Here is a 23,625-nt window from a genome sequence, read left to right on the forward strand (position 1 = left end):
TTGGATGACTCCGAAACTGATGAGGATGAAGATATTGTCCTTACCACTGATGATGAAGACTTCAATGATGGCATTAGTTCTGGGGATGAGGAGGACCTATGGTGAAACTACGAGTGGTAAAAGTTAGTTTATTTATGATTCAGAACTAGTGAATTACTGGTTATTTAGTTTAGGTGTGATAGCCTATTAGGTACTATTAGTACTAGAGTCTCAACTGCTGTTTACATGATTAGAAATAAGACTAGTAAGAATTGTGAGAAGTTTTTATTAATAGTTCTGATGTGGTATTCTTATAATATGCATAAATACTCATGTGACTAGTATTGTTATACGCTGCGGCTTCGTTGGGCCTAGCTGCGGCTCGGAATTTACCCTCGACGCCGTGTGGAGCCTTACGCACATGACAACATAGTATAAAACTACTGCATCTTTCATTAAGTTTAGAATTTTAATTTACATTAGTGCCTCTTTCATTCATCTAGATAATGATATAACTTACAATAAAGACTTTAAAAGTAAAAATTTGGGATAATGTTCTTCATCTTGTTTATCTTATTCGTTTCACCAAACTTCCAATCAATATGCTCATGAACAGAGTTTCATTTGTTTATATTCTTCTTTGCCTTCAAATTTTCCTTACCTTGAACTTTTCTTTATCTTTTCTTAGTTGGAGGTTTGATTTGGTTAATATCCAAAACGTGTAGACTTCTTTGGTTTTTGTAGATGGTGGATTTTCGACAAGGGCTATAATCGTAAAACCATAATTATACATGCTCCTGATCCAGCAATCAGACGAGTATTGAGGCTCATGTCTCTCATCGAAGCATGAAAGCTTATGCCACAAGAATCTCTGACTGAGAATATTGTCTCTCACAGTATATGTAGATATGTAGTCTCTCAGCTGAGGCAACGACATATCTCATGAATATTGAGCAATTTCAGTAATTATTTCTATATATCGAAAGATTAGACGGCTCCTAGACAGCTTGCCTGCTAGTATAGAGCAATAATGTCTTCAGGATGTAACAATGTTTTCCTTGACTATATAAAAGAAATATGACGCTTCAACAAGTTCATATCAATCAATTTCTGAATAATTAATGATCCTAGACGATCGTACTAGTATAGAGCCATCAATTAATTATTTCTAAATCATTAGATTCATTAACTGAATCCCTGGAAAATATTCTACATTATCATAATATTTCGTTACTTCAATTCATGGTTCTTCCCAGCAGAATTCCATGGGTTAGTAATAAATACTCAACGTACGGGCATCCGAGCCACTATCGAGTAAGCCCCAACCAAAATGGTGTAAGTGTACTCAGCAATAATGCACTAACGAGCACCTGACTGCACGAACGAGCATTCCAAAACACGAAGGAACGATGAACCTATGCAAAAATAGGAAGGAAATAATAAATAATAGAATATTAATCAAGGTGCTAGGGACTGGGCCCACCGGCCGGCCGGCTGTGCCGTGGCCAGTCCCACGCCCAGTTCTATATTTTATCATATTTTTATTATTTTCCTTGATCTCATAAAAATTCCCTTATTTGAACAAAATTCCTTTGTTTCAAGGAAACTCCTCAGTTTTATGGTGTTTCCTTTACATCAAGGAAATAATAAATAATTAGAAAAGGTATGCGGGACCAAGCCTACTAGCCGGCCTACCATGCCCTAGTTGTGGCCGGTCCCACACCTTGCATTCCTTATTATTTTATTATTATTTCCTTCATCCCATGAAACTCCTTGATTTCATTATATTTCCTTCAAATCATGAAATTAATACATAAAATTAGGGAAAGCTCACGGGACGGGGCCCTAGCCGGCAACCATGCCCAAGCCGGTCCCACACGCCCTTATTTTATTATTATGAATATTATTTGTTTCCCTCATCTCATGGAAACTCCTCTACTTCAAGAAAACTCCTTGATTTCAACAAAACTCCTTAATTTCATGATATTTCCCTAAAATCATGAAAATAATATAAAATTAGGTAAAGTGCCATGAGACTGGGCTCATTGGCCGGCCATGCCTTAGACATAGACGGTCCCATACTTCATGATTCTTGAACTTATTATTATTATTTCCTTCATCTTATGAAGTTTCCTCAGTTTCAGCAAAATCCTTGATTTCTTCATATTTTCTCAAAATGCTGCTCAAACGCACATCAGAAAATATCAAAATTCTCAAGACTGAGACAAGGACACTTTGGCGACGTGAGCATATTACCTTGACCAACCAAGGTTGGATCTTTGGCTTGCAAGGAGCTGGTTCCACGCGTTTTTACAATTTGACCTAATTTGCACTATTGCACGTATTAGGTCCAGAATTCTTCCAAACGACTTGGAATTTCATAAAAAGATCGTAATTCGATCCCATGACCAACCAGGTCCGGTTTCATGACCCCTTGGTTGGTCCCTCATCTCTTCATAATTAATTAGGTTTAATCACCTAAGGCTCAGAGGAGCATTATTTTAATTGATTAAACCAGCATTTAATCATCCTTTTACCAACTGGTCTTCAAGAGACTTTGGAATTTGCTCAGTCGAGCATCTGGGCGCTACATGGTCGACCCATCTTCCCATGTAGCCGGTCCATCCTTCACTCCATGGTTAATTTTCAATAAACCATCAATTGATCATGAATTGATCGAATTAGGGTATCGAGTCCAAGGTTCATAATTCCAGATTCAAACGCTAATAATTTTACGATGATCCCATGATCAACACTTTTATTAATTATACTCGGTTCAATTGCCAGTATTTTAAATTAATATTTTATTTGGTTATGCTACCAATAATTCATCAAACGAGCAACATTTAATCAGATGAACATTATTTACCCAAACCAAAGAATATTGGTTCAACTATCAATATTCAACAATCCATCGAATGAGCAATATTTTCTCACCTTAACTATCAACGTTTACTTGAGAATTATACCTCTGTCTCAACAGACACTTTCCATTCATGAGTCTTAGAACATTTGCAAATCACGTTCGACTCAGCAATACAAGGAATCATCGTCCCATGAAGTCAGCAACTGACTAACTAAATACAGTATGCCTTGCAGACTCTACAATCACGAGACATCAATCGTGTTACATGGGGGATATTAACTAGGGTTTTGGTCTGACGGTCTATGACACGTGTGTTCATACACACGGTGAGAATGTGAGTAAGTCGTGCAATCAGTTGGAGGAGTTAGCAAAGTAGTGGGTGGAAAATCAACCAAGTCTCCGCACGATGGGAAACTGGTTTTAACACGATTTCCACTTCCCCACTCTTTGACTCCAGCAACTGTCACACTTCATGGGATCAAGGTGTTTACAATTATAGCAACATAAATAAGTCTCTGAATCATGATTGAAAGACAAGACAATCTTACGTCAAACAGACAAGAAGAGATTAACAACTCAACGTTTGAGCAATTACTCTCAACAGAGCAAATTCAATCATTCAGAACTTATCTTACTTCAGCATACACAACACACCTACAATCTTCGGTCACCATTGATCTCACACATTTCTCAGCTTCCCTCCTACAGATCGACCCATCCTCTCTTGTGACCGAATTGACTCTGGAACGGCCATTGTCTTGGTTTAGGCCGGAGTCCTATAGATTGATCTCTCGAATTCAAAGCACTCCCTTTTTGCAGTGCATCTGTGTGAGGTTTGACAGTTCGCTCGGTTTAAGGAGTTTTCTCCGCACGGTCGTCTCCTCAATTCCGTAAAAACCAGCAACTCGTTTTGCCCCATCTACAGTTTTTACCTATTTTTTCATAACCTTCACATATCTTACTAACGGAGGATTCAAGCACCACTCCGGAAAGATCAAGTTGGAAAGCCAAATCAAGTTGAGATCCAAACTTTGCCATTTTGAAAGATAAGATAGAAATTTTTTGCGTGAACAATTTGGTGTAACTTTTGTGTGTGAATTTCACATTTTTATAACCGTGGAGAAAGATCCGTTGGAGGTCTGAAATCAACCGAACGGTGGAGACTCGAACGCTTAATATTGTTGCCATAGTAGCGCAGCTAGTTTGCCAGGCCAGCTGGCATGGCAAATGGGTGGGTTAGCCACCCCCATAAGAACCGGCCTAAGGCAAACAAATATAAAAAAAAATGAACAAAAATATACTTATTGAATGTATTAAACTCACACGATCAAAATATGAAAAATAAAGATAAAAAGATTTTGTATCTTTATTTTTGATGTGACATTTTGGTCATAAGAGCTATTCCAAAAGAAAAGTCCCTTTTTATGAAGCGGTCGGAGTCTTTTTATATATATATATATTAAAATATAGAGAGTGCTCAAAAGAGCAACAAACTCACAGAAACAAAAGGTGAGCATCTGGGATAAGACTAGCACCATGATATCCCTCCATTCTCTGAAAGTTAATATAACAAATATCCTCATCAGTTGGAACATGAAGTGACTGCAACAAACTCACAAAAGGTGATCATCCGGGCTAAGACTAGCATAATGACGTCCCTCCACTCTCTGAAAGTTAATATTACAAATATCCTCATCGGTTGGAACATGAAGTGACTGCAGAAAATCAAAAAACTATTGTAGATTGGGATTTTTCCGATTTGAGTTGTGAAGTAAATTAGATTGAATGGAGATTTGTGTTAAACTAATAGCAGAATATTTTTTATGAGAAGCTAGCTTGATTAGTTTGCCTAAAAAAAATATCAATATCTTCAAAATTTCCACCATGAGTCAGGGTGAAACTTCCTTGAAATTTTACTTGAACTTCCATTTTGTATCATTCCTTGATGGCCTATAGATTTACTTCATATTTTGCAGCAAAATCAATGTTGGATTTCAGCATTTCCTTTGCCCCATTCCAAAGCTAGATAAGCTTCTCTTGATCTGTCTTCTCTGCTGAGTCCAACTATACGGTCCTTGTAGTTTCTTGATACCACACATTGACCTGAGAAGGAAAAAGCAATAAAAGAAAAGTTAGTATAAGATTGAAAATCACCATTGACCATATTAGTATTAACTTCTAACATACTCATGCTAATAGTGATTCGAAAATTTTCCTTATGATTCCAAAGTTGGTATAAGGTTGAAGGAGACAGAGTCGAACACTCTAACTCGTAACCTCTCTATCTCTACTTCCACAAATGTGATAGTAGTCATCTGTAGTGACATATCACATGTGCATATAGTGAAAAGAGTTACTGACTACAGAGAGGAGCTCATTTTTTTCCCTCCATTTGATTCCTTTTACAAGAACGAGAAAAAAAACTTCTCTACATTGAGTCACGTGCCTTTTATTTGAGGTCTATCACTAAAATATAAAAAGGGTTATTAAAATGTGATTTCACAAAATTCCTTAACTGATATCTAGTTTACCAACGATTAAGTAGTGTTAATTCATGTGATTATTTGATGTTTAATTTTGTTAACCTAGAAATCAACTAATCTTAATCTATAAAAAAATTATTTTTTATTTTAGAAAAAACTCAACTCATGATCGATAATGTTCATGCACTTCTACAGAGATTGATCACAATCATTTGATATAGTTCCCCCATAAACCGATTGTAAAGAAACAAAAATTCAAGAGTTTTTCTGTAAATATTGTTTGGCAGAATCGGTTTACACAAATGCCCTTATCGAATGATTGTACATTTGGGCATTTTCTTCGACTGTTTTGCTGATAACTTCTTCGTCGGAGTGACCTCATTCTTTTTGCGTCCAACTCGTATTTTTATGCTCTATAACACAAAGATAAAATTTTATGGGTTTGTACAAAAATTCAAACATGGTTGATGAATCGGTTGATATATGCATTAACATATATCGATTGTGGTTGATGTTCATCACATCAACCCAGAATCGGTTTATGTAGGTATATCATATCCACTAATTCTGCAGAACATCAAAAATAATCGGTATACATTAATGTTGTATCAATCGATTCTTCTTGAATTTCAGAAAAAAATGATGAGAAATTTCAGAGATTCGTCGTTAAATCATCGCTGCATCCTTTTAAAAAGAACGGATTAAAGGGATCTAACTCGATCACTCGAATTTTTTATCGCCGAAATATTATTTGAAAACCCTAAAAAAATAGAGAATTAAATTGTTGTTTGCGATTAGGTTTTAGTTTTTGATTCTAATGGAAATTAAAGAAAAAAAGGTTTTTATTAAATATTGTTGGTAGAAATAATTTAGGTTTTGTATTTGTTTTAGATAATTAGAATTATTAAAGTTAATATAAAGAGTAACTCGACATTTTATCACACTTTAGACACCCAGTATCACCTTCTTTTGGTTGGGTGGAAGTAATGGCAGGCCTCAATTAATACTAATAAATAGGCCTGTCAATATTTGTCTGATATCCGGTATCCGTTTCCGAGTATTCGAGATCCTGTAGGATTTTATCTGTTTTATCAGATATCGGATATCAGATCGGATATTTTATCGGATATTTCTTCCTTAACATATCAGAAACGGATTAGACCCCATCCGAAATGTTAATATCCAATATCCGATAGTATATGAACTTATTTGTAATTTATCCTAATTTCGAGTCTAGTATCGGATATTGTCGGATAAATATCCGATAAGTGTCAATTACGAAAATGTTTTACAAAGGTTTTTAAGCTTTTTTGTTATAACCGGATATTATCGGATATCCGACGGCTTAGCCTATCGGAATCGATATCTGATTTTGATATCCTATAGGATATTATCGGATATCGAATATCCGGTAGTGCTTAACATGTTGGATATCGGATTTCTAAATATCCGACGGATTTTCTACCATTGACAGGCCTACCAATAAACCTCGAACTAGGTAGGAAAAAAATATGGTTCATTGTGAAAATTTGAGACCAATCATATCAATAATTAATTATCATCAATATTTGCTAGAAAAAATAAACGCATTCATAAATGTGAAAATTTTCGTTTTGTATTATTATTTGGAGGTTTCCGCGTTGCATCCGTAAGTTGATTAACCCATTTTCACCCTTGTTTCCAATAATATTGATGTCCAATAACAATGCTTACAAAGACTAGAAATCCTAAAATTTCGTCACAAGCATTATCCAAATAAATTTGTCCTTAGATCTTGAACCATTTTGTGGCAGTTTCTAGAAATAATTGCAATCTTTGCACAGGGGAGCTCCGCATAACCCATCGTTTCATTCGAGGGAATTACGGGAAAACCTAAAATTGATTGCCTGATGGGATTTTTCCTACATAATTTATTGAAAGATAATTACAAGTGTCAATATTTAGATTAAATTAGAGGAATTAAATTTAGTTCTAGAGTAATCTTTATGATTAGAGTAATATAATTCTTTTGAGAGGCAACTATGTGAAGAAATTCAATAAACCGTGTGTTCTTCATGTACATATATCTACACTTAAGTTCAACTATCTTTATTCTTTTTCCTAGCTAAACCACACGTGGTCTTCATACACGAAGAACAACACAAAGGTTCAATAGAGTTTTCTAACTTTTTTACAAGTTTCGGTTGGCTTTTTCTTTCTTTTTCCAAGAAGAACCATTGTGTTCTTTATATACAGAGAACAATATAGAGTTTTAATAGGTTCAATTTTTATTTTCCTGGTGGAACTTGTGTTGTTTTTCGTATATGAAAAATACAATGGGTTCATAACAAAAATTAAAATAAAGAACTATAGTCGGGCTTACTAATGAAACTACTAAAAAAATTTGATTCAAACTAAATTATTTGATTAATCAAAAACCTAAATAGAATAAAATGTTGTCTTTGGTTTTGTTTAGGAATTGAAAATAAATTTAATTGGGTTAGGTTTTTTAATTTGTTAAAAATAGCTTAGGAACTTACTTTTGTCTAGGACACCCCATATCCAACCATCCTGGTTGATAGAACCCAAAGGTAAAACGCAAAACTTTTGATATACCCTAAAAACATGTTCCAATACGACCCGCATTTTCAAGCAAAATTGAGGCATCTCATAGGGTAGCTTTTTCAAAGATGAATACGGATGCATACTCATCTCTTAATAAGATTCAAAATTAAAATTTAGGAATCAATGCTATCTAATCTAGCATCTAGATTAGAAATTAGGACAACCTCCTAAGTGTAACGACAGTTCAAGGATAATTAATCCTATATACGAGAAATAATTTTCCTCACGAGACTGTTGAATATAACGTTTTACATTACGATAAAACCATGGATGGATTTGATTGATAAGCTCACTTTCGCATCCTTAGGATCATATTAACAGGAAGACAGTTTATTATTATTTTTATATCACGTACAAAAAAATAATTATTGATTGGTGTCCTTGTCATTTAATTTAATTTGAAAAGTTTGAGACTAATCACAATATCAAGAATCATCTAAAAGAGTGACAATGTATTCAAAAGTGTGAAACATTTATTGACATCTAAAAGAATATATATCCTTCACCATTTTAGGATTAAGTTTGAGTTGTGTTCATCAACATCTAACAATAGCAGTACGACTAAATCTATTTCCTCTTTCTGCTTTAGTGTCTAATAATCCTTCACCATTTTTTGATTCATCATAAGAAGACTAATAGTACTACTAATTAGATTGAATCATCTTGTATTTTTTTTCTTTTTTAATTCATTATCAGAAAACAAACTTTTTGATTATTTTTTTTTGTAAGGATTTTTTTTTTTTTGGGATTTCTTAAAGACACAAAAATCTAATTGCAGAGACAGATCTGTGATTTTGAAGATCTTGAAATCTCTTTAAACCTTAGTTATTGTCTGTAGTTTTATAATTTTCACATGTAGAATGAAGAGAAAAGATGATTTTCAAGAGAAATGGTGTAGACATGATGCCATCAAGAACATCAACAGTGGATTCAGATCGCGAGGAAAAATAAAAGGAACCAAATACTGCTGTTTTGAGTATAAGTGGGAATAAAAGAAGAAGTATTTTTAAACAGAATTTTATAAGAATAAAAAGCCACGTAACACTGGTGCAATAGTGGGCGCCATATATCATTTTCGCATAACTTATCATTTCCTTCAAAAGAACTTGGGAGAAAAGTTTGAAACTGATTTCCTATGGGATCCTTCCCTCTGATTGGTTGAAAGATGGGTTCAAAACCGAAAGGGTCGACAAGCTTGTTAACTGGAACGGGATTTCCCCTGTCAACTTGTTCTGCGAAAGGTCTAATGACTCAAGATGTTTAGGATTCCCAAAAGTATATGGAATTGAACCTGTGAGAGAATTTCTTGAGAAGTTGAAATTGTAAACTGGTGTGAAATTTCCAATGGCTTTTGGGATTGTCCCCTCCAATTTGTTATTTGAGAAGTCGATGCTTGTAAAGGCCGTTACAATCTTCACCATTTTTACTTCTATCCCCTTGTTTGTAATTTCTACTTGGTAATTCAACTTTTTACCCCTTAAATACTCAATTCCTAATATCTGATCCTTGCGATTCCATTCTGCTTTTGTTTCATATCCCATCATGGCCTTCCAACCTGAAAGACATTCTTTAGATAGAACACCTGAAAACCCATTAGAGGATATGTCAATAATCCGTAGCATTGGGAAACCGTAGAGTCTGTTGGAAGTGTTGGAACGTAACACAAGAACACGCAACTCAGAAATAGATCCCATTGTCCCAACCAAGAAGGAAAACCCCCATTTAATTTATTGTTTCCAACATCTAAAATTTCCAGCATGGTACAATTAGAAATAGATGTTGATAGTTGCCCTTCTAATTCGTTTCCATTAAGATTGAGTGTCCTCAAATTCCAAGTTTCTTCATACAATGACTCACCACATACATTAGGTATTGGTCCACTCAAGTTATTTCCTCTTCGATTTAACACAACAAGACTTGTAAGGAACCCAGACACGAGGGTATTTGTCCACTGAAGTTGTTACATGAAAGATCAAGAATTTGAAGCTCAATAGCATCACATAATGACGCTGGAAGTTCTCCATTAATTTGGTTGCTTGAGAAAGACAAGAGAAAACTGGGAAAATGTCCCATATTTCGATGCCCCATTGGAAAAATGACTCTGTAGAAAAAAAAAAGTTATGGAAAAATATCCGATCGTCACTTTTCCCATCCAAATAGTCAATATCGCGATATGGACTGGCGAGATATGGTGTTTCGGTACAATTACTTACCTGTCCTTATTTAGTTTTGTGGTGGAAATCATGCGACGTTGACAGATTCAATGAATACACATCTCCATGAAATCCAATGGCTTTAAAATCTTACACGTAGTGTGCAAGCATATCACACACGAACTGTACACCACCATCTTTTCTTAATATCGTCGCCCATCGTCATCTTGTTTACAGTTTAGGTCTTTTAGCGAAAACACCAAAAATGCAGAGAGGCGATCGAGAGATTCATAGGAAAAAACTCGGCTATTTTCTTTATTAGGTCGGAATGAAAGTTGCATGTTAAGATGTGATGATTTGCACAGTTAATGAATGAAGAAAGAGACAAGTTTGCTGGTTCAGAGATTTGAAGAAGAAGAAAGGAGCGGTTGAAGTTAGATAATTGAATCAGAGCTATATACAGTACAAACAAGTAAGAAAAATCAAACCCACATTTTCTTTTTGCCAAAATTACATGCTTAATTGTGTTAGTTTGATAATCAGCTGAAATTTTTATTTGTAGGGTTCATAAAAATTAGGTATTTTCCTGTTTTGTATATAGATTTGGTTTATAATTGAAATTAATTGTAGTATTAGCATGTTTAGATGATTTCGAATGATTAATTTAATATAATTATTATGGTTCAATTACGGTTTACCGAAGTTAGATATCTTTCTGAAATTATTGGGTATTTTTCTGAAGTTAAAGGTTGAAGATAAGGGAGGAAGAAGAATGAAAGCTATGAGTGGCGATAATAAACTGTAAGTTAATGAAACCTCTCTCTCGTCTGAACTATTTTGCAGAAATTGAATGATTGATTAAATGATATAACCATGGGATAAACTGTAATCATAGAAATGTAGTAATTATGAACTGAAATAGATAAATTTCTTTTGTACTGAAATTAAGATATTTAGATTTGGGGAATTTCTGAAAATTAGGGATTTAATGACTGAAATGAGTGTAATTACATCATGAATGATTGAAATTGATGTCTTTGAACGTGATATGAACTGTGTTCAATGTTACATGTGTTTGAACATGAAGTGTTCAATTGATACCTTGTTTGCTATACTAGAAATGTAGTTAGGAATGGCTGTTAATTAAGGTTTTTAGATGAAGATGGTGAATTCGAGCAACTAAAAAAAACTATTTGGTAGTGCTTTTGCTTCTGATTGGAGATTCTTATGGAACTTGATGATAGCTTTCTCTGATAGTGTGTGCAGGCAAATGATGGGATTGTGTTGCCGGAAAAGGCATCACAGCATCACACTACGTGACAACCATTGAGGATCATGAGTACAAGGAAGACGTATTTTGATAATGGAAGCCCTTGTAGACACGGTTGATCAGAATCAAATCGTCACAAACTGTCAGCTGCTTAAGGTAGCTAGTAAAATGAAACTTTTGTATTTTTCTTGTTTCCAGCATGTGACTATCTTTGATAATTTGGTTTGTAAATAATGTAAGACGTATTCTAAATTTTATTTATCATCTTGGAGTTGGCATTTGATTTGAAAACTGTATATGACTGATGTGCATTATTTATTCTTCTTTTCAGACAATAGATATCTTAGATACGGCTTCGAGATGTCCTAGTTATCACACTTTTTCTAGTTAGCATTTGAGTTTACAGCTTCCTTTAAGCTCAGGGCTGAGCGTAGTGATTATATTCTTGACCTAGTTGCACACTTCGATGTCTCATTTAGGCAGTGTCATAAGTTGATGCAGGAAAGGGATCCTCCATATCTTCATAAGCCATTCCTTTACAGATTTCAACAGTATCTTCATGAGTTTTTTCATCCTACTTACCCATTCATGTCATCAGCAGACCCAACATCATCTCTGCAAACCAAAAAAACCGCCATATGTTACCATTAGGATCTTAAGAATCTAATTTTTGAAAAGGAAATGACCAGAAATGTGTAAGTTATGAAATCGGGAAAAATGGAAAAATGCCCCAAAACTCATACCCCATCGGAAAAATGCCCTGCAGTTTGAAATTTATGGGAAAATGCCCCACCGTTACCATTTCCGTCCAACTTTAGTTACAGGGGACATGTACGGATGTCTCTATCATCAACGGCTATAATATGCATCTAATTCTCCTCCTAATGGTCATGATTTCGTCTTCTTCATCTGAGCCTTAAGAATCCCCAATTTTATGAACCTTAAGAATAAAAGTTCATCAGCTGAACCACAATAACCAAAATCAAATTTTTTGAAATGAGTAATAAATCAAATTCTTCTTAGACCCAAAATTTTTCCAATGGGGCATCGAAATATGGGGCATTTTCCCAAATTTCCGGAACAAAAAAGAAGCACTTGAGACTTGAGAGGTACGAGGAAATATTTGGAAACATGGTGAAGTTATTGAAGGAATAATCTAAGAACCTGGCACCTAATGATGGTAAAATTGGATTCTTCCCTTGAAGCATGTTGGAGTGCATGTCAAGGTATACAAAGTATTGAAAACTATTGACAGGTAAGGGTCGATCAAGGTCCTCCAGGAAATTGTTGGAAAGATTTAGCATTCGAAGATCTCCATCGCCGATTTTTGAAATCCAGTTGGGTATTTTTCCATGGATTTGATTGTTCGAAAGGTCTAAATATTGCAGATTAGATTGATTTTTCAAGAAAATTGGGATTTCTCGCAGATCACAGGAACTTAATTTCAAGTATTGAAATTGTGGATATAATGCAAACTTAGTAGTATTGATCGAGAATCTGTTACCTGATATGTCAAGTTCCTTCAGATTTCTCAGCTTATGAAAAAGCATATCTAGTGTTGTCCCACTGATGTTATTCGATCTAAGATTAAGAATGTTAAGTTTGGAAATGGACACTGGAATAGGTCCTTGAAATTGATTGTTACTCAGATCAAGAGACTCTAACATAGAAGAAGATATGTCGGGAAACTTGCCAAGTTGACCTGCGAATTGATTATTGGAAAGGTCTAAAAATACCAATGAGGACAGGGAAAACAGAATCGATGGGATCGTACCGTTGAGTTGTTCACCAACTGCAGAGTACCTAGTTTTGGAAGATTATTCCATTCTGAATGAATCGGACCCGTTAACCGATTACTTGAAATGCCAATATATTCGAGACTCTCTGACCCACTAAATAATGGGACTGGACCAGTGAAACCATTCTGCCAAGAGTTAAAGGACAAAATGCCCCAAAATCGACCCCCAGGTTTGAAAATGTCCCGGACGTTAGGCAAGAAATCAAAATGCTCCAAAATTGTATCAAAATGCTCCATTCTGTTATGTTTTCCGTTTCAGAGCGTTAAGTGGTCAAATGCGTAAGCATGTGGCCCGCACGTGGAAATCGATTGACATTTATACCCTTCTGTCCACCAAGATGAAAATCTAGGGTCGTATTTTCGTCATTTACTGAGATTGCGACACGTGTCGATTACAGAAATGGACGGCGAGAGATTTTAGGTTTTACACTTACCGAATTTTTTTTTAAATGACTACGGTGTCCTATTAGTTAGGATCGCGACACGTGGAACATCCTAGCTAATCAACGGCTGGATTTTCCGACCGTTGTAATAACGGTCATTTTTTTTTGTCTCCCCTGACTTATAAATTGTGAAGATGATCCAACCAAAAATCAGTAAAAAAAATTTTTTTCTTCATAATGGCTGCTACATCAATCCAGGAATGTGAGATGTGCAACGAAAGAAATCATCAATCAATTGATTGTCATTGGATCTATACAAGGTGTAAATTAGTTCCTTGTAATGGTATTCGTAAACTTTTAAAGGTCAAAGATGGTGCTAATTCAGGGAAGAAATTCTTCTCTTGCTCTAATCCCATGTGTTCATACTTCGAATGGTTTGATGATGCAATTAAATCCATTGCACCTCAGTACAATGGAGGTTGTAAAGCTTTGGTGATCACAAATTTTCTGATTGTCCTTGGTCACAGACTAGATGTATCAACCCCAAATGCAATTCAACAAAGGTGAGGATTTTAAACATAGCTCAAACATCATGGAATTATGGTATTGGCTACCTAAAATGCCTAGAATGTGAAGATTTCCAATGGGTTTCTGATGCAATCTTTATGAAGAAACAAAAGCTATTAGATAATATTGAAGATCAAATTTGTGCACAACTAAAGATAAAGTGCACAATTAGAAGATAAAGCACGACCAAAACTCATGTCAGAAAAGGTTAATGTAATGTTATCATATTAGAAGTATTCCTCAATGTAATGAGCTGAATTAAGAAATAAAACCATGATTGTGTCCATACTTTTTAAACCCATAAATTCATAAATAAAAGTCTGCTAAAACTTTCAACATAAACTAACTAGTAGTATGTCTGCCATTAAAAGACATAGGTCTATGAATACTAAAAGACAAAGACATAAAAAGACATAAAATAGGAACCCATCATTTCTATCGTTGATACTTGGAGTTAGGTTTTCTAACCCCCAAATTATAATCCCCGTATTCGTCAAACCCTAATTTTCCTCTACTACAGAAACCCTAAATCATAAAACCCTAAAAAAATTCGTAAATCGAGAAACCCATCCTACAGAACCCAAACCCTAAATCGTAAAACCAAAAAAAATTGAAGGAAGTTACCCAATTCGTCTTCCTGTCTCTCAATCTCTCACCGTCTTCCTGTGTACATCGTCTTCCTGAAGCTCATCGCCGTCATGTCTATCAATCTCTCTCTGAAACGTTGAAGAACAATGGTGAAAACCCTTGCTCGTAATCAAAATACAAAACAAAAGTTAGGTTAACTTTTACCTGTTCTTCACCTGTCCACGAACACCTTGCCTTGCATCCAATCCGTCTAATCGAGCAAGATCTTCTCTTCTTCTTCCACCCGATCTCAATATCTCATGGGTTCTCTCCTCACTCGCCTGTCTCTCTCAGCCTCTCTCTCAATCTCTGGTCTGTGTGGTTTAGGTTCGACAGGAGGAAGATAAGATCTGGTGCACACGTACGAACCACACGGGTGGAACAGGTGTCCATTAAGGTGCACGTGTCGGGACCTTGGATGCCCACGTGTCATCGATTTTGGGGCACACGTGTCAAAGAGACTTACACGCTTCGTTGGGATAAAGGGCAAAAAAGACATTTCACCTAACAGTTGACTAGTCAAAGGAAATCAAAATGCCTCATTTTGACCAAAATAGAGAAAACTAACGGAATGGGGCATTTTGATTTCTTGCCTAACGTCCGGGGCATTTTCAAACCTAGGGAGTCGATTTTGGGGCATTTTGTCCTTTAACCCTTCTGCGAAAGGCTTAAATATAAAAGATTCTTGCAACTGATTGGTGGTATTAAACCAGTGAAGTTGTTCCATGCTAGTTCCAAAGTTTGAAGGTTGTGGAGATTTGAAATTGATCCACTAAATCTACTATTAAATAGATTTAAGGTGGATAGAAATCTAAGATTACCAATAGAGTATGATAACTCACCGGTGAAACTCGTACCTGGCAATACCAAATCCTGAAGCATTCAATCTCTGCGGAATTGAGAATTCTTTGTGGAAACTCTCCATGCAACTCACAATGACTGAGATCTAGAAAGTTCAAACTGGGGAAATCTCCAAAAAATCGGGTACCTCAGTTGAAAAATTGGTCCAGCTTAGTTGAAGTTTAGAAAGTGATTGAAGTTGTGAGAAAGATGGATCAAAAGGCCCCGAAAGAGAACATTGCGACAAACTCAATACTTCTAGTTTAGGGAGAGAAGAAGATAAGGTGCGAGACCACTTGTTTTCCTCATCGGATATATAGATACCATCTAACATGAGTTCTTTAAGAGTTGTTAAACTACGAGTAATTATTTCAAGATTTGGATCTATGAGTACAGGAGACGGACCGGAAAAGGTTTGAGTGCCAGAGAGATCGAGTGTAACCAACCTTGTCAGACGTGAAAATGAAATTGGAATTTGCCCATTGAAACCCGAATTTGACAGATTGAGGTGAGTCAAGCTATCAAGCTTACTGAACCCAGATGGAAGCTCGGTAGTGAATCCATTAAAAGCTAAATTCAGCTTCTGAAGATACCGGAATTTGAATAAACTACTGGAACTATTTACTCCATATTCAATGGATTCATTACTAAGGTCTATCTACAGTAATGTTAGAATATAATTGCCTTCTCATCTTTTGGACGAGAGTTAATTTTAATTAAATATGCCTTCCTTTCTGTCAAAAAAAAATTTATTGAATATCCTTGGTCTAGGACTCTAGGATATCATCAACGTCAGTGCCGGTAGTTATCAACGGGTTTTGTACGGATCCTGTAAAGCGTGTGTTCTTTCTGTCAACACAATCCGTCTTTTTTACCCACTTGAATGTCTTTGGTCTACCAGTTGATCTTAGAGAATTCATCATGGGTCAAAGTAAGACCTTTTACGCGCATATATGCCACTTGCTTATTATAAAATTATTATTGGCACGAATCAGACCCATGATTTTTATTGTGTTGACCTGCCGCCAAGGTACAAAACTAAGCACTTCACTTCCCCACTCATGTCCACCGTAGTTTTCCCACACAAGGTGTTAAATTTTAGTTTCTTCATTTCCTGGATCGGGATCATTATGGGATCCTTTTATGTGGCATCAGACCAATATTTTCATGACATCTCCAAGACACCTCATGGTGGAAATTTCGGTGGGTATGAGTGGGGGATATCAGCATTTTCAACAAAACTAATGGACGGAAACAACAGAAGACAGAGACCGTCGGAAAACTACATCAAAACCATTATGTGAGCAGGAGGGGTGGGAACCACCCACTGGAACTGGCATGGGGGCTAGTAACGGGGGTTGGTTCGCATCATGTCTCGTAGCTGTTTTGGGATAGTTCAGCTAGAAGGTCCGTTTAGAACTTTTGCAAAGACAACATTATTGGCACAAGGTATTATGCATTGTTGTTCCTTTTTGTGTGCCGACAAGAGAAACAAAAATAATAAAAAGTAAGATACGTAGTAAAACATTAGCCGAGATGTAAAAGTTGTATCTTGCGTCCATGGAAAGATTGCGAGATGATTCCTCTGTTGCCATGGCCGAATGCTCAATTAAGATTTCCATTTTTTCCACCCCATGGCAGAGGAGTTTATCAGTTTGCTCATTCGATTGGATTTTCCATAACTAACTCAGTGTATCGTCCGTGACAACGGATAAAAATAAAAAGGATATTTAGATTATGCCCAAAAAAATTATTTTTTTATTGTTAGTCCCAAAACATTTGTCTGCTTCTGTGACACTGTAAGGACCCTCAAGCTCGTCAACGCTATTTGACTGGTCTATCGATGATCAACAGACGATTAAACCGTTAATGACTCGATTAATTAGAAACGAACGTTAATTAATAGAAATTAATCTAACAATGATCTAGATACGAAATTAGTGTCGTCGAATAGATCACGAAAAGTTACGCGAAATAGATTACTCGAACGTGTCATTCGGACACTGGACGAAGAAGATATCATCGGATAAGTATGAAGGGGTAAAATAGTAATTAGGTCGTAGACCGCTTGGCTGCCCGTATCAATATTCTGGGTGCCTAAAGTATTTTCGTTGACCTTATCTACACTAAGACGTGTCGAAGAGAATTCATTTTCTTTTGTTCTTTCTCTTTCTTCTTCTTTCTTCTTCTTTTCCGTCTTTTCTTTTCTCCTCTCTGTTAGTCTCAATTCCGAAGGTTTGAGGTTGATTTAATATGAGAGATTCTTAATAAGCTTTAGTAGCATGTTGATCTGAGGAAGAAGGTGATGCTGTTGTTGTCGATTGGGTTATGGAAAAGCAGAATTCTGGTAAGCAGAGTTAGGGTTTCGTTTTTGATTGAAATTTCTTTATGAAATTGTTTGTTTTGATCGATTATAGAGTGGGTTTGTTTTCAATTGAAGTGTAGATGAATTTATGAAGTTCAATTTTAATCTCATAGAAAATTAGGGTGTCTGTTCTTCCCTAAATCAACCAGAAGTTAGGGTTCTTGTGAATTAGGGTGTTTAAATCGGAATCAGCATATGAAGAATTTGAATTGTTTAAAGGTAATTGAAGTTGGTGTTGATTTTAAGGTTCTGCAAAGAAGACTGTTTCTACTGAACTGGTGCTTCTAGTCGTGTTGGAAGTTGCAAATGGATGGGTTGTGTTTGTTGAGTTGACTATATTACAATTACAGATGGCAAGTGAAGTTAGTTACTGGATTGGAATTACAAGACTGCTGACTTGAGAAGAATAGAAATGAAGCTGAGACTCTGGTAGTGATATGGTGTATGAATTGTGTAGATTAGTGGATTAATGATACGGTTATGTGACTTGAGGATGATGAAGTTGGGAGCTGTTGAGTGGAAATTAGAGTGTTCAGTGGTTGTGGTAAAGGGATGTAATTGAAGTTAATAATGGGATGTTGGTGTTCGAAGTTACAGGGAAGTGTTACTTGGTGTTGACATTGCAGTTGTTGATGAAGTTGATAACTGAAATGGTTATGAGGTAGATATGCGGTTGAGGTTATGGCCTGAGTTAGAATGTACAAGGTTGTTTGAGTTGAAGTGAGTGTTGTTGAAGACTTGGATTAGATGAATGTAGGCTAAAGAATGGAACTGGTGTTTGGGTTGCAGGTGATGTTTGGATTAGATTACAAGACTTAAATTAGAATACAGATGCGGCTGTGAAGTGAATTGTGCTTAACTGATAGATGATGGTGTGATGAATGTATGACTATTTGTATTGAAGAGAGTGTTGCAGTTTAGGTGTTCAATCGTGACAGAATGTATGCAAGACATGGAAGAGATTATGGTAGTGTTTTTCAGTGCAAGCAAGGGAGCTTAAATGTGTATGAAGTATGTTGGGGATTAGTATTGTCTGAGTGAATTTGCAGGTAGTGGTAGTGGAAATGATATTGTAACAGAAATGAGTTGGACTGAAGTGATCGACGATAGTGGTGCTGAACTAAGATTGAGATAAGTATAGCATGAAGTCATGATGTACTTTAGTCTATAAGTGAACTACAAGGGGTTAAGGGTGAAGAATTATTAAACCTGTAAAGAGGAGATTGAGCTGTAGCAGGTGGAAGTTTAGAACTATTGGTATTAGTGTGGTTGTTAAGAGATTTGAGCGAATATCTAAGCAAGGTTGCAGTTAGAGTTAGTGTAAGATAGAACTAAGAAGTTGTTTCTTCCAGATTTGATCTTTTGGAATTTATGTTTATGGTTTTGATTGTTTGAGCTTTTGTTTCTTGTTTTTAGACCATTAGTCATCCTGGTCAGATTGTTTGTCTAACTCTGTCCTTAGCTGACTTAGGATATCAAACTGAGTTGAATCGGTTTGACTCAGAACTGGCTCAGTGATCCAAAACCAGACTTGACCACTTGACTTGACCTTGACCTGTTGACCGTTGAATTGACATTTGACCTGGACTTTGACCTGGACTTAGACGTTGATTGTTAAGTCGACCTTGAATGTTAGAATGACCATCAGTTGACTTAGATGGACTAGGACTTAAGTAATTGGACTTGTGTAGTAGACTTGGGCTTAGGAATAGTTTTCCTATTTTGATATATTGAACTTTATGGTGTGAATTAACCTTTAGTTCCTTTTACAAAGTTGTAAATATTCTTAAGACATATCTAATGAACTATAGAACTAATATAATCTAATTAGTAAACTTTAGATATGCTAAAGATAGATACTGAAAAGGTGTAGAACCATAATAGGGCTTAGAACCATTAGATAGTTCACTTTGCTTTTAACTAGAGAACCGTATGAGATTATGTTTGATCGAATTTTAGATAATGGTAAATAGGTTGTCGTTTACTCGGACTTTATTGAAATTGATTTTAGGCTTAAATAATGGAAAATACTAAAAATAAGAAAATATATATACAAATATGGTCACAGGATGAAAAGACACTGGGACGCAGGATTTCACTATTTTTCATATTCTTGTGGTTCAGTCATTAACTCTTGACAATACAGCTCAAACAAAAGAAATTGTGACTCTAATCCTTTGCCAACAATAGATTTCATAAAATATTAGTTGTAAGTTGTAAGCATGACGAATCAAAAGTAATCAAAACTAAGCATGCGACATCAGACAAAATAAAAAATAATTAATAGAAATCATAAATCAATTAAATCTATGCAAGAAGTCATAAAAAGAATTAATTCATTTACCACAATCATAAAAAGTTGCTTCCTCCGCTGTCTCAGTGATGGGGTTTAGCTCCTCATGTGGTAGACACTCTCAAATGATTTTTATATTGCTCAAAAAGTGTGTACAATGGTTAAAAAGAGGAGAACTAACATAAATCGGGAATTTGCAACACTCGAAGACCGTTACAGAATCACCGTTACAACTGTCAGCAAAGTACAATATCTCTTTAGGGTCGCAGAATAATTGTCGTTTAAGGATACAAAATATGACGCCCTGAACGACAGTTCCTAGCAGTATTATGTTCTTCATCTGGTTCTTCAGCAGCAGCAGCAGAAGTTGCACTGCAACTCGTGATTTCTGCTCTCTGCACATCTTTGATCTATCCCCTATCGCTCCATATACATTCCTTGCATATACCTTCACTATTTATACCTCTCTGCAGCAAGAAAATCACCGTAATAACTCCATTATAATCCTCATTAACGCTGCCAACCACATGAATATTTTCTTTCCTTTTTCTTCTCTTGCACGCATCTGTTGTAGTCATCCTCTGTCCAAACACTCTTCCACACATCCCAGCATGTGTCAAACACGCTCAGTTCACATGAAATCTTCCCAAACATACCCAGAAATCCCGAGAATAATAGCTTTCCTGTTTCTTCTTACGTGTCTTCTGGCTCGTTTAAAACTCTTTCTTTTTCTCCTACTCGGTCTCTGATGTGCTCAAAACTTTCCATACTCGGTATATATCAATCCCAGAAGAGTATATCTTCTCTCACCGTTCATAACTTTCCAAAATATAAGCCAACAGGATCCGTAATATTCCACCTCCTCTGTTTCATTTAAACTCGGAATATCTCCCTATTTCTTAGAATCTAAGGGACTTACCATCTCTGTTTGATTAAAACAGGTCCATCCCAGTCCATATCCAATGAATAAATCCGCTGAAATATCTCCCAAAATCATTAACTGAACCACGAGTGTTTATCGTCCCTTGTTTTGTCGAGAATGAATAAGAATCGTGTTTTTCTTTGACTGCAAAGCAATTACCAACCCTGTTTGGTATCCACAAGACAATACCAATCAAACCGCATGAGAAAATATCTGAGAAACTCGATCCATATCAATCCAAGAAACTCGCAAGTAAACAAACTTTCCCGCCAAAAAAATCCTTTTAAAACTGGGAAGAAAGGTGCCCCCTATCCGTCTGTGGAGTGTAAATAGCAGGTGTCCAACTGAGTGCCCCTTATCCAAAGAAGGGGTCCGTTTAGTAAATGTCCTCCAGATGCCTTTAACGGCTTTTCGAGCCGAATTTTCCAAAAATGTTTATTGCCAAAAAATACCTACAAACAAGTTTATTAGTGATAAAATGAGTCCCAGCTAATGTACTTAAGGGTGAAAATGTGTCACACTTGCGTGCTTATCAGTGTTATAAGCCTTTTGGATAATCTTTAGAGTACTTGTGTGATTAACAGGTAATCTTTATTAACAACGATCGATCTAAAGAACGAACCAACGAACCAGTAGATTATGGATCTAAAGGTTTGCGAGGCTTGTCATCAAAAGAGGTGGGAATAGATAACGAACTCTCTTGTATTCATTATTGTTTTACAAATCTATCTTTTATGAAAACCATGCATATATTTGTTACTATATGATAGCGTATGCATGTATTATCTATGTGTAATACAAACTAGTTTTCTTTTACATTTTTGGATGGGCTTGGATCTTCATAAACAACTTATATCCGTTTTTTGGGAGTACTTACTTATTTTTAACAGTGATTATCTCGATTGACTGGAAAGTGGTTACCATCTTTATTTATTGTTAGCATGAAAGGGAGAAGTTTCCTTTTGATTGGTGTGAGATGCGTTGCACCCAAAACTTATAACTAATTTATTGCAATCTAACAGGCTGGTCTTGTGCACTATTACCGTATATACCGGATTAGGGCAACGCATGTCTCATACATGGATGATCACTGTTCTTTTAAATTACTTTCAAAAGTTCTTATAATATTTTTTGGTGTTTGGAGAGAATGATGTTGAGAATCTTATGTATGATTGTTGGATTTGACATGCGAGAGGTATAGGGTTCTTCATGTTAAAGTTCTTCTGTCGGCTATGACGTTAACACCGTTATATCTCTTTAGATACTTGCTATGTAGAGTACGCGTAAAATAAAGTACTGGTAAGGTATTTATCGTTTTATGACTTCGAGGCTGGAAAACCTCACGGTACTTTAATGATCATTGAAGCTTCTGCAACAGTCATGCCTTGCTACTCCGAAGGAAGGCGTCGCTCACTATATTTCTGTTGTGAATGTTTGTCGATTGGTTGGTACGTAGAACTTTATATTTCCGTACAACTTATTATTATATTATACTTTATCTGTTTTTCCGCTTTTATCGGTTTCCAACAAACCTGCATTGTCTTTAATTCATTTTAGTGATACTTGAAAGTTAGTTATTATTTATACTGGGCACCCCTTTTAAGGATGATGTGCTCACCCATTCCCACTCCCAGTTTCACAGACAGATCTAGATGTGCACGTTGCGACGAAAGCTTCGAGGAGTTGGTTAGCTTCCTTTATGTTTATATTCTATTTGTAAACCAAATCATTATTAAATATGTGACATCTGAGAGGAGTTCTTGTATTTATTTCAGAGAGGGTTTAGTTTCGGGTTAATCTTTGTTTAGAACTTCTTTCTTATTGTTTAATTAAATGTTTTAGATCCTTAGTGCCTCATTTCATAGTTAATCTCATTGGATTAGTCAGCTGCTAGTTTAGGGGGCGCTACGATGTTGGTATCAGAGCTTATTATTAGATCTTACATGGGAAGACAATAGGACTAGCCGGTTCCAGTTAGTGGACTTAATTAGTTTAGAACTGGGTTGGGTTTGTGAGATAAATCATAATCACTAAAATCAATTAAGAACTAAAAGATTTATGAATTGATCTGAATGAGTTGTATACCATGATTGATTGCTTGTTCTTTGCTTTGTATAGATTGGTTTTATTTTATAAAGTATAAAGTAAAAATTGTAGGTTGAAACCGAGTTACATTATAGGTTAGAAATTTTAATAAAAATTTAGAGAGTAATTAATGTTAATTGAGGGACACTTAGTTAATTCAGCATTGGGAATATAGTGAGGTTTGTAATTTTGGAATGTTTGTGTTATCTTGGCAGTAGGAAAGCATTATCAGGTGTCATGAACCTAGACAGGGCAACTGCATGCATGGATTACCATTCGTAAAGGGAGGACTTGCTTCTATTAGTGAACTGTTAGATCCCAAATTTTACTTAGAAATTTTATTATAGAGTATCTTCTCTTGTAATTAGAAACATTAATCTATTGAAGTAC

The 23,625-nt window shown here is 35.7% G+C and overlaps 1 protein-coding gene and 1 long non-coding RNA gene across 2 annotated transcripts; one reads left to right on the plus strand and one right to left on the minus strand.

Annotated features, from left to right (window-relative positions):
• Positions 1-9,065: 9,065 nt before the first annotated feature.
• On the minus strand, positions 9,066-9,626 carry LOC113280538 (receptor-like protein 52). The gene has a single exon (XM_026529149.1). The coding sequence runs from the start codon at positions 9,624-9,626 to the stop codon at positions 9,066-9,068; it is 561 nt and encodes a 186-aa protein (XP_026384934.1).
• Positions 9,627-10,303: 677 nt separating this feature from the next.
• LOC113278448 lies at positions 10,304-11,673 on the plus strand. The gene is made up of 3 exons (XR_003325525.1): positions 10,304-10,557; positions 10,828-10,886; positions 11,343-11,673. It is a non-coding gene; the product is annotated as an uncharacterized LOC113278448 (long non-coding RNA).
• The last annotated feature ends 11,952 nt before the right edge of the window (positions 11,674-23,625 follow it).

The sequence above is a fragment of the Papaver somniferum genome, chromosome 5 (genome assembly GCF_003573695.1).
Source record: "Papaver somniferum cultivar HN1 chromosome 5, ASM357369v1, whole genome shotgun sequence".
NCBI classification, from domain to species: Eukaryota; Viridiplantae; Streptophyta; class Magnoliopsida; order Ranunculales; family Papaveraceae; genus Papaver; species Papaver somniferum.